Raw genomic sequence first — 12,677 nt, 5'->3', positions numbered from 1 at the left:
TTTTTTTAGGTAACAATGACTCACTGTAGAGTTACATCATTCAGAACTGTAACTGATGCAGAGTTCTCTGCAGCCTTGAGGCTGGCTGGCTGTACTATCGAGGAGAAGGCTTCCAGGAAGAGGTGTCTGCACCCCTCCACCTGGGCTGCTGCCTAGTCATCTCAGGATCAGCATCCCCGAGCATACAATACAGAGAGGAGGTAGAAGACTAAACTGCATCTATCATTTGCTAGGCGTTCTCTGTCCAAGGGATAGCCAAACATAGAACAGATTACTTGGTCCCATACAAATGTGAAGAAATCTGTTATGCATTTGGAAAGCAGATTTCTCTTTTTTGGCTACCTGTGACTCTTTATTAGAATAGTTTTAATATAAGTTAATTTTCAATAGACTTTATTTTTTAGAGCCAAAAAAAAAAAAAAAACTGTACAGGAGGTATAGAGTTCTCCTTTACCCCTTACCCCTGCACCTGGGCAGTCTCTCCCACTATCAATGTCCCACAATAGGGCATCTGTTACAATTACTGAACCTACACTGGTGCATCATTATCACCGAAAGTCCATAGTTTACATTGGGGTTCACACTTTCTGTTATACATTCTATGAGTTGGAAAAAATACCTAATGACGTGTATCCACCTTTGTAATATGTACAGATTAGTTTCATTGCCCTAAATATCCTCTGCACTCTACCTAGTCATCCCTCCCTCCTCCTAAATCACTTATCTCTTTATGGTCCCCATAGCCTTTTTGAGATTATATAGTTGGAATCACACAGTATGTAGCCTCTCAGATTGGCTTTTTTTTTTTTTCTTTAAGATTTTATTTATTTACTTGACAGACAGAGTTCACAAGTAGGCAGAGGCAGGCAGGGGGGTGGGAAGCAGGCTCCCCACTGAGCAGAGAGCCATATGCAGGGCTTGATCCCAGGACCCTGGGACCAGGACCTGAGCTGAAGGCAGAGGCCTTAACCCACTGAGCTACCCAGGTGCCCCTCTTAGATTGGCTTCTTTCACTTAGTATTATGCATTTATTATTCCTCCATTTCTTTTCATGGTTTGATAGCTAATGAGCTATTTTAGCTATTTTTAGAGCTATTTTTAGCTAATGAGTATTTTTAGTACTGAATAATATTATTTTATTATTATTATTATTAGAGATATCACATAGGCGGAGGGAGAGGGAGAAGCAGACTCGCCACTGAGTGGAGAAGCTTCTGTGGGGTTCGATCTCAGGACTCTGAAATCAAGGACAGAGTCAAAGGCAGAAGCTTAACCCACTGAGCCACCCAGGTTCCCCTTAGTACTGAATAATACTCTATTGTGTGGACATACCACAGTTTATCTATTCACCCACTGAAGGACACCTTAGTTGTATCCAAGCTTTGGAAATTATGAATAAAACTGTTATAAACATCTTTATGCATATTTTTATGGACATTAAGGTTTTTTTTGTTTTTTTAAAAGATTTTATTTATTAATTTGACAGAGAGAAATTACAAGTAGACGGAGAGGCAGCCAGAGAGAGAGAGAGGGAAGCAGGCTCTCTGCTGAGCAGAGAGCCCGATGCGGGACTCGATCCCAGGACTCTGAGATCATGACCTGAGCCGAAGGCAGCGGCTTAACCCACTGAGCCACCCAGGCGCCCCAAGTTATTTTGTTTTTTTAACTCACTTAAGTAAATATCAAGGAGAGCAATCATTGCATTTGAGGGTAAGAGTATTGTTAATTTTGTAAAAAACTGCCAAACTGTCTTCCATAGTGGCTGTACTGTTTTGCATTCCTACAAGCAATGAATGAGAGTTCCTGTTGCTCCATATGTTGGCCAGCATTCGGTGTTGTCAATGTTTTAGATTTCATTGTACTAATGGGTATGTAGTGGTATTTCATTTTTGTTTAAATTTGCTATTCCCTAATGACATTTGATACTAGGCATCATACAAAGGCTTATTCACCATCTGTATATCCTCTTTGAAGAGGAGTCTGTTCAAATCTTTTGCACATTTATTTCATCAGTTTGTTCATTTTCTTATCATTGAGTTTTAAGTGTTCTCGGTATTTGGGGGATAACAGTCTTACAAGAGATATGTCTTTCGGAAGTATTTTCTACCAGTCTTTGGCTTGCCTTTTCATTGTCTTGACAGTGTCTTCTATAAAGAAGACATTTTTCATTTTATATCAATTAATTTTTGCCCCAAGAAGTATACACATGTAACAAAGCTGTTAAGTGTAAGTCTTTCTGCCACCCTGCAATGAGTCATTAGGACTCCAATATTGGGATGAAGAAGCTGGAGAACAGCTGCGGCTTCCATCTCCTTCCAGGCTCCCCGCAGGAAAGGGTAAATGGCTCTGCTGTTCTCGATTGCCGCCTCAGACTGTGCCCTCCCCTTCCCCAGGGAAGTCTAAAAGCATGGCTGGAGCCAGAAAAGAGAAGTAGCAAGTCTTCAAGGCTGTGTGGGCCCCTTGACGAGGGTGGAAGAGAGTGCTGGTATTTGATCCACTCCCTGAAGACACACTCTTACTGCTAAGCCCAGTTCAGGAGGCACCAAGAGAACTATTCTTCAATCCAGGGAGGGAGGTTGTGGGAAGGGGATGCCAGTGTGCCCTGGCTAACTTTGACATCTGCATAAGCTGTGGCCTCGTCAATTTACTTACTGTATCTATTTAAACTGAGGGTAAAAAGAGCTGTGGAGAGAGGACAGAGCCCTGGGGAAACTTGCAACCTTTTTCTGTGGACCAAGCAGACTCAGGGGAAGATGCTAGTTGGTCCTGTCTTCCCATATTCCATGAGCAAGCATGGGCTGCTGACCAAGAAGACCTAGCAGGAGGAGGCTGGGTGGTAGTGTTGAGGAAGTGAGGTGTTATGTGGATAAGATCATACTGGAGGTGGATCTCCCAGCTCAGTAATTTGGAGAGACCCCAAAGAGCACTCTGAAAACTGTCATAGGGATGCCTACCTTACACAGGACCACAACCCGCTACCCAACATTAACCAGAGATAGAGTCAAAATTCTGAACAGAAGAAGGACGAAAACTTCACCATGAAATGTAAGAAAACTGTCCTTTTCTTCTCTTTCCTCCCTGTCCCAAATCTCCTCAAATTATAGTAGCCTGGGAGAGGGAGAGAGAGCCTTGTATCCCAGAGGCATACCACAGCCCATCCTTCCATGTTAAGACCTATACTAACAGATGATGTCAAAGGACATACTTTTAAATTGGACTGAGATTGAATTTTTTTTAAAGATTTTACTTATTTATTTGATAGAGAGATCACAAGTAGGCAGGCAGAGAGAGAGAGGGAAGCAGGCTCTCCACTGAGCAGAGAGCCCAATGCAGGGCTCGATCCCAGGACCCTGAGATCATGACCTGAGCAGAAGGCAGAGGCTTAAGTCACTGAGCCACCCAGGTGCCCCGAAACTGAATTTTTATAACACAGAATCAGTGTGTTTTGTTTTCTTTTTTTTTTTATAGAAAAAACAAAGATAATGGTATCTGCCCAAGGAAAAGGGAAATTTGACCAGGCTTAAGTAACTGGAGAAGAAAAAATTGTCACTTTCATGTATATGCCAGCAAGCAAGTTCAGACTAGTCAGTAACTCATGTCTCAAATTAATAAATAAGTAAGTAAGTAAATAAATTTCATATATATTTGCTGTTAGGAAAAGAGCTCCCTTAACGTGCTCACAAGTGAAAAATGAATGAGGGGACAATACACACACTTCGCATTGTATTTTTGAACAATAGAACACCCTGAATCCACAAGCAAACTCTACAGGCTTACTACAAATGCACTTAGTAGACAGATATACGGTATTTTACAGGACTAGAAACATGGATTTTAGAGTTAGAAAGACCTGGATCCGAACCTCAGTTTTACCATTTGCTATTTCTGTGGCTTCTTAAAATGTTCACAATGATGCCTCCTAACAGGGTCAGTATAAGGATCAAGGAGGAAATCAAACCAGCCTAATACCTAGGAGAGCATGAGAGCCCTAAAAATGGTGACTCCAACTAACATTTCTTTCTTCATCACTTATTTGTCATTGCCATGCATTATCATGGTTATTTACTGAGAAGCTATCAGTAGCATCCAGAGAAGTAACAGCACTGGTTAAAATACATTTAAGTTGAAACTTGAGTTTATGGAAAATCACTGAAAAATTTCTATTTCAGAATAAACAAAATTCTTCAAAAGAGGTAGTCTTTGGCAATACCTTAGGTACCCCAGTTTAGGGACTATCTCCCAGGTGAAAATATGAAGCTACTGGGATTTGTCTCACCATCTATGCCTTATCACAGTGCATCAGGATCAGAAGGGCATTCGGGGTAGCAAGGAAGTTCTAGGGACAGTCTGGTTGCATCACACTCCCACCGGTTCCTCTTTTCCCCCATCCATTAATTTGTTGGCTGTTTCAGTCATAGAGTGCACTTAAGTGCCTCTAAATTTTATCTTTGTCTTTGAAGAAAGGCACCTAACTAAGGTATCAGCCTGTTTCCTCTACCCTTTGTGCTTCATCTTGGGAGAGTACCTTGGCAACAGTCACAAGCAAGCGAGCCAGCCAGTTCAGTACGACCCGACATCACACTGAATTACCAGAAAAGGATTTCATTTCATTACAGCCTTATGATTTGTAGTCCCTGTTCCTTTCCATTTTTCTCCTCATTCATTACTCCTTCCATGTAGGGTGAATGGCAGATAAGAACAAATCACTGCATTTGATGCATTTCACTTTGTTCCCTTCTAGAAGTTCTTATAAAGGTTTTCCTGAGAAAAATCAATGAACTATTGACTTAAATACTATTTGGGGATCAATTCCAATTCCAATTAACTGTGCATCTGGGTTCCTTATTACCACTCCCGGGAAACATTTGAGAAAGTGTTTCTCCCACCCTCATGTTTATGCATCTTCTGGTCTATGGTCTATCTTCAGAACTTGCCCCTGGACCTCCAAGATCTAAGAGCTAGCCTTCTGGTTGGTCACACCTTAGCTCTGTCTGCCCCAGACCATTTTCCTGGCCACAGAGGGCTTATCACTGATATTCCCCTTTCTCTCCTTACCGCAGGTGGTAGTATTTACTAATTGCATTATTTTGTGCCACTCTTCTAAGTGCTTCACGTCCATTATTTCTGTAAATCCCAGAGGTAGACGATATGGTTGCCCTTTTTTAAAAAGGAGAAACCTGAATTTCAGCCAAGAAAAGCACATTGTGCAAAGCCACAGGGGATTCAAAGCCAGGTCTGTGTGACAAAGACTCTACCTCTTCAACTCACCTGCCGTGAGTGTCTCTCCGAGCCAGGCTCCTTCCTGATGGTCTCTGAACCAAGGGTCCTCTGATAAGATTAACAAGCTAGAGAAAGCCCACATATCTATCTGGAACGGGACGTCCTTCAAGACCTGCCTCTTTTACAAGCTGAAGATTCCCGGGGATATTCCCCCACTTCCCACCCTCACTTCCCACCCCAGCTTCCTGAATCAGGATCACCACAGGCAAGACCCCGGCACTTAAACACTTGTCATTCTTAAAAGTGTGAGAAATAAAATATTAAAAAAAAAAAAAAAAAAGTGTGAGATCCCCTGTCCTGTGCCTTTGACACCCTATGTCCTTTAAAAAAGCTTTCCTGACGACAATGCCCTGACCCCTGGTGGTGTAACCCAGAAGTGTGACTGCCCTCATGAGGGTCTGAGGGAGCACTGGGTGATCTGCTCCCTGCTCCCTCACTTTTGGGCTGCAACTTCTATTGGGTTTCAGCTGCCTCTGTCTGAGTTCTGCTTACCTTCTTAAGGCCCATCACACAGAAAGGACCCGAGAGAAACTAGCTTGCTAAACTTTTTATTTCTTGCAGCAGCTACAAAAAGAGATAGCTTTTTTGTTCAATAAATTTTTTTTTAACGATTTTATTTCTTTATTTGATAGAGATCACAAGTAGTCAGAGAGGCAGGCAGGGAGAGAGGAGGAAGCAGGCTCCCTGCTGAGCAGAGAGCCCGATGCGGGACTCGATCCCAGGACCCTGAGACCATGACCTGAGCTGAAGGCAGAGGCTTTAACCCACTGAGCCACCCAGGTGGCCCTGTTCAATAAGTATTTGTTTGTTTATTCTTTGTAGATGATACAAAGTTAAGGACACACACACACACACACACACAGTGGATTTCCATGAACACACACACACACACACAGTGGATTTCCATGAGTGGCCTTACACAGTCTTCATCACTAGTGTTTGAGTGCAGTGCTTAGCCAACTTAAACTTGGCTCCTCACCATCTTTCTTTTCTCTAAATAAGAACTTCCACCTTTCTAGTCTATTCTCTTCTCTTTTCCCTTTTCCTTGCTGTAATTTCGCACTTCCATATCTATTGGACCTTCTGGCTATGACCAAAAATGGTCAGGTTGTCACAAACTTAACATCTGCTTTTACAGAAGACATTCCCACCACCAAGGGAATTCACTGACCCTCTTAGCAAATTCACCTACCCTATTAGTAAAGAAAAAGTGGAAGAATTCTAGTAACAAGAATAACAAGAACAAAAAAGAGAGACTGAGTAACAAAGAGTAGAAGTCCAAAATATTTAGGAAAGAAACCTTAAATGAGGAATTCCCAGCAATACTTCCTCCAATATTTTATTTATCTTAGTATATTACACTTCATTAAAACGTGTTCACTTCCTCCTCTCCCGACCACAAGAAAATAACACAAAATGAGAATCAACCCACACATTCCAAACTCAAACTTACCATAGAACTTTGGGTGGCAAATCTCAGACAGTGATTCCTCCTGGTCTCTGAGCCGGGGCTCCCAAGATTTCCTGCTGTCTTCTCTCCGAGAACTTACAGTCCCCTGCAATACCACAGGACACTAACATTCTGAAAAAGAAATTTGATCTCTCCCTAATTCATACTGCCGCCTCCTCTTTCCTTGAAGGGGGATCCCATCTGTTTATTTTAAGATGTGGGCAAACTGCCTAGAATCAAATACCTCACAAATAAAGAGGAAAAAAAACAAGAAGTCAATAATGCCCATGCGATTCTCAAGCCCCAAACAAATGGAAAACCAGGGTCCTTCATTTGATAATGAATCAGGTGGAGAAGGAAAGCACTTCTTATCTGGAGTCGCTCCCAAATAAATGTTTCACATGTGGCTTTAATGAGGACATTAAGCTCTCAGAGTTTCAAATGCTGCTTATATAACTATACAATAAACTCTGCTTGTGTTTGTTTTCAGATTATTGAGCCCAATTTAATTGGAGAAAAGTTCCCTTCTGTAATTTTTTTAAACAAAATATAAGACTTTTGGTTAACTTCATGCTGTCAACTAAAGCCAGACTTACCTGAGATTTTTTTGGAAACAAACAGGCATTGTTTATGTGGCTTTTTTAACAGGAAACCAGGTTCGTTTTTGTCCACATGACATCCATTTCCAGTCCCTAGGAACAATATGTAGAGAGAACACATTTGGTACATGTACAGCAACAAGCATACAAATGTGTATCGTGGAAAAATAAATATATGTAATAAAAAATTTTCCACACACAGAGGAAACTTCATGAGTTGGTTTGGAAAACAAGTCACTTCAAAGTTGTGGAAAATGGAACTGTTCCTGCCTTTAAGGCAAACCCTGTCACTGATAGTCAATTTGGTTATTCTGCCTGTAACCAGCACTCCCTGCATTCCTTTGAGATATTTGTTGTGTGTGATCAGCTGAAAGTCAATATATGATAACCTGAAAAAAAACAAAAAACAACACAAACCTCTTTTTCTCGAATTTGTTCATAAGGGACAGCTGTTCTTACTAAAACAAAACAAAGCAAAAACAAAAACTCTTGTTTCCCAAGTCACACTTGAACTGCTTAATTATTGAGTTCCTAAAAATAAATGCGATTTTTGTAGTCATAAGTACATTGGAAAACACTGAAGCCAGTATCTGTTGTGAAATAGAACCCCTTTATTTGTCACTATCAAATATTTAAGAATTACAGAGAAAGTAGTCCTAACAGTTGAAAGTTCTACCCATATAAAAGCAATCGGCTTGTCTTAGGAGTTCCTTGTAATGAAACTGTGTTTTCTGCCAGTTACTAGTCAAAGGTTCGTATTATGTATTTAAAACTATATACACAAAAGAAACCACTTGTGCTGGCTCTTACTCCCAGTTGCCCGTATGATGGCTTCTAGTTCACCTTCAGAATCTAGTCCTCACAGATCGGCCTGTCTAACCTAACAGCTTCTTCCATGGCGGGACAAGAACCTACATCCCTCTCTACTCCTGCTGCTCTAAGAGTCCTTAGGATTGACCCGAATTCCATTACCCCGGAGTCTCTTAGGAGGCCTGAGAGAAATCTTTGCTCTGTCCCTACCTCTCCTGGAGTACTGGAGGTGGCTGGAGGAAGGCAGGAAAAGGAGTGCAGCTGTCCTCTGTGAGATCCTAGCCTGGCATAGGGCTGGGGGAGGGCACAGTGCGAGCAGCTGGAGGAAGAGAAGGAGGAGTAATTCATGAGCCACTGCAAACATGACACGGCGCCAACAAAAACACCATTCTTTTTCCCAAGAAGTTCAAAGCTCTTTGCAAACATTAACTCATGAGCCCAAGTAGTCATGGAGCAAGTATTACTTTCTTTTGCCCTTGGATAACCATGGCAAGCCAAGTCACAAGGAAAGGGAGTATATGCATTGTCTCGTTAGTCCTCAGGTGTTTACTGAGCACCTGCTATGTGCCGGGGACTAGAGACAGAGGCACAAACGAGACAGACACGGTCTGTGCTCCTACAGCTGCAGCGGGGGCGCTAAGCACGAAGCTATGCCACTTATACTTATTTACACTTTACTTTTGTTCAAATTGTTTAATGGAATGTGCTCCATTCTTCAGAATGTCTATAATGAGCTAAGTGCTGAGCAAACATACAAAAGAAAAATTTTTTAAGCTACTGGTAAATTTCATTATGAGGATAGGGATTGGGAATATCAATTCAAAGTGCTTTCCCTTAAGATGCCATAAACGAAGCTTTATTGGAAGCAATCTTGTCTCTCATGATGCTTATGGAATGACTATAGTCAGACAAGTAGAGTTAGGATCAGTAATGCCATGCCAAGCAGTTTGTATAAATAATCTGGCTTTTTAAAAATGATTGGTCAGGTGAGCAAGCTTGTTTGGCAAAGCAGAAAGCTTTTATCCACAGGTCCTTTCTTGATCTCCTTTTTATTTTACGTGAAAAAAAATGGCAGGTCGGATATAGGAAAATGACATATGCTGTTTGCAAACCCTTCTCTTCAGGCATTGGATTCCAGATATTTTAGAGTATATGGTTATCTAAGAGTAAAAAGACATAACTACTTTTAAAAAATGCATGACTATCTGATGCATCAGAAGGGATTTAAGCTGTTGTGTTTTAAAGATGCTAAGGATTCTAGTCTGTTCTGGGAGTCACTAATTCAACCCAGTTTGCATGGAACATAGAGGCTAGTACAGTTCCCACTCAGCAAGTCACACGTATTTTTAAAGACTAGGGAATTATAATACCACCCTAAACCCAACTATCCTCCCTAGTAAACACTTCCCTAACAGATTATAGAGGCATCGTATCGATCCATTACTCAAGTTTATTGGTTAACACAGATATATAGAGGCATAGTATCGATCCATCACTCAAGTGTATTGGTTAACACACATACCCAGTGAGATTGAAGGTCCATATCTTAGCATTTAAATAGGGTTTTCATTTGGTTCCAAACTACCTTTCTAGCTTCAAGCTCACCAGCCCTGTTATTCTAGCGACAGCACAGATTTCCATAATACTATATCATCCTTATCTGGTACACTCTGCCTTGAAGGCTGCTCCCCTGCCTACTATTCCAAACACACACACACACACACACACACACACTCACACACACACTCACACACACACACACACACACACACACACGCTTTGCCACCTGGAAAATTTTTCGTTCTTCAAGATTAAATGACTTCTTCTGGTTATTTCTTCCTCAATTTCCACATCACTACCTTATCACATATTTATTTATATAGGTATCTAAAGCCTGAATATCTCACGTATCAAGATTATATCTTATTCCTTTGTGTCTTCAACAACTACTGTTAAATTTCTCTTAAAGTTAAATTCTCTATAAAACATCAGTATAGCATTTATTGAGGCTGGCAAGTAGATAAATTACTTGGGTTTGCTTCTTCCACTGCAAGCACAAATGGGAGGTTTAAAACCCTTTATGAAGCAGATATGTTAATGAAGAGGATAAAATCAGTTAAACAAATTTTCAGTTAAAATCTGGATTTTTAATTAAAGTGCTACTACATTAATATCAACACCTTTGTCATTCAACTTTTCACCTGTTGGATGACCAATGATTTAGGAGCCGGGACCATATTCTACTCCAATAGTAACAATAGCACCGAAGAGAAAAGGGTAAGTTTGCTTATAGAATTGCTATAGGGGACAAGAAATGGCTCAGCCTCGCCAGCGATGACAATGCTAGTGGAAATAACTTACTTATGCTTTCAGCTCAAACAGGAAAAGAACAGGACAGTAAGGAATAGAGAAGGACTCAGAACAAAAGAGGAAAGGGAGGAAGGGAGGGATTGGATACCTGTACGAAATTCTCCTTAGACTTCATTTTGGCCATTTTTCTGTCTATGAAAGCGAGAAATACATATGTTCTTATGGATTATACAGAACATGATGACAGGCACTCGAAGGTAAATACTACTTAGCAAAAAGTTGCTCTGTCTCCAGGCCGTCTTACAAAAATTATGTTAAGGGCATCCTGCTTTCTTTCATCATGTTTAAGAAGGCTCCTTTCACTCTCTAGATTTGAAATATTGGTGTCTGTTTTCTAGTTTTACTCAGAATCAATTTCAGGAAGTCAATAAAAGTCAATAATCAAACAACATTGCTTGACGCTTTTGTGTGAACCTTGTGTGTGTGTGTCTGCATGAGTGTGTGCGTGTGTATGAGCTTGTGCATGCCTACTCTCATGTAAATCTGTACACAGTGCATATGTATAAAATGCCGCAGTGTTAGTGGACACACTCAAGTCCTTTCACATATGTGATTAGCTCACTCGATCCTCACGACAACCTTTGAAAGTGGGTTTGATCCCCGACACATGAAGAGACTCAGTTTCAGGGAGATTCAGTATCTTGCAGAATTAAACCCAAGCAGTCTGTCCGACCATACCCCAAAGTTCTATCACATCAGACTATACAAATGCATTAAAAATTACTAGAAATGTGGCTTTGAGACTTTACATTTCTTTAAAAATGGCTGCACTGTATATTTTATACCTCTGCTTTCTAAGCAGGAAGTAGACATATGAAAAGGATTTTTTTTTTTCCTGGATACCTGGAAATCTCCTAGGAAACTATGTCGTTTAAAGGCTGTGCTCCCCGATTAATTAAACCTCACCAACATGCAAGCAAATATTTGTTTTCAGAGAAAATAAAAAAACTTTCCATCTAATTAATTCCTTAGCAGGCAATGCAACCGCATTCTTCTTGCCAAATCCAGCAGAGGGCAGGATGCTCCCACCAACAGCCAGCGAGCCTTGCCACCCATCAAGCCAGCACAACTCCCTAGTGGAGAGTGCTCCAGCGTTCCAGCCGGTCCAGCCATGGTCATTTTCTCATCTGGATCTGGGTGTCTCCTCTAGATTTGAAAAGGAACTCAGGCTTGAGCCGAGAATAGGGGCTGGGAGATGAGGACTGGGGAATGTCCGGGAAAGTTTTGCTTTGGAGCCTCCCCATGTTCTGTTGGAATTTGATCTTTAAGGTACCTGGAATCTAGCCAGTTCCAACTACCTTGGAATCCAAATAACTTGCTGAGGAGGTCACCGTGGGGTGACCACTTCCGTTTCTAGATTTAGGCCATCTTGGGTAGCAGTAGGCTATTACACTCATGGACCTCATCAGACCCCATCCTCAGTCCATCCTGCACCTGTGAGATCTCCTGGTGTCCTCCAAAACTCCTAACTGTTTCTTGTTCCATGACCTCCTCTGACATTACTACTGCACAGTCCTCATTGATAAGAGATAATGACCTCTGCCCACTAATTCAAATCCTCTCTCTGTCCCCAGGCCCAATTTGGGGGCCATCTCGGGAAAATTTCTGGAAATCCTGGTCCTGTGCTCATCATCAAGAAACTTTCATCAAGTGAACCAAGAGGTGAAGGCTTTGTACTAGGTCTTGGGTCTAAAAAGATGCACTCCATTTTTTCTAGTCAAGATTGTAGCATGGAAAATACAAAATAGAAGGGAGCAGGATGAGTGCCATAGTTCTCAGGAGATACCAACCAGTCCTTCTAAAGATGGTGGCAAAATTGTAGCAATCCCAGAATTTCAAACTATGGACCAAAGGTTTGTCTCCGGTACCTCAAAGGCTCCCAGAGAGGAGTGGTGGTTGGGAATGGGGTGGTCAGTTGAGAAGGTTCTGCATTATTCCCCAACTCACTCCCCTCCGCTCCCCTCCTCCAAGCAGACGGGAGTAGTTCCATTTTACCTGTATTATTTATGTACACATCTGGGTATCATACAATGAATTTTTTTAAGAAACAGAGCCTTTAAACATAAGTAAACAATCTACTCACCAATAATTACAAAACAAATTTTTTTTAAAGATTTTATTTATTTATTTGACAGAGAGATCACAAGGAGGCAGAGAGACAGGCAGAG

At 41.3% G+C, this 12,677-nt stretch overlaps 1 protein-coding gene across 2 annotated transcripts in view; it reads right to left on the bottom strand.

Moving 5' to 3' along the window:
* Positions 1-8,452, bottom strand: part of CYTIP (cytohesin 1 interacting protein) — an 84,283-nt gene extending 75,831 nt beyond the window's left edge. Inside the window, exons 1-3 of one of the 2 annotated variants that reach the window (XM_082690277.1) lie at positions 8,350-8,452; positions 7,327-7,422; positions 6,734-6,836 (exon numbers count right to left, since the gene is read on the bottom strand). In XM_082690277.1, the coding sequence (XP_082546403.1) occupies positions 6,734-6,736 (3 nt within the window). In that variant the 5' untranslated portion in view covers positions 6,737-6,836; positions 7,327-7,422; positions 8,350-8,452. The remainder of the gene's footprint in view (positions 1-6,733; positions 6,837-7,326; positions 7,423-8,349) is intronic. The other variant, XM_082690278.1, reaches the window with a different exon arrangement.
* Between the last annotated feature and the right edge of the window lie 4,225 nt (positions 8,453-12,677).

The sequence above is a fragment of the Mustela nivalis genome (genome assembly GCF_964662115.1).
Source record: "Mustela nivalis genome assembly, chromosome: 11".
In the NCBI taxonomy this organism is placed as follows: domain Eukaryota; kingdom Metazoa; phylum Chordata; class Mammalia; order Carnivora; family Mustelidae; genus Mustela; species Mustela nivalis.
This window is presented reverse-complemented; position numbering and strand designations above follow the sequence as displayed.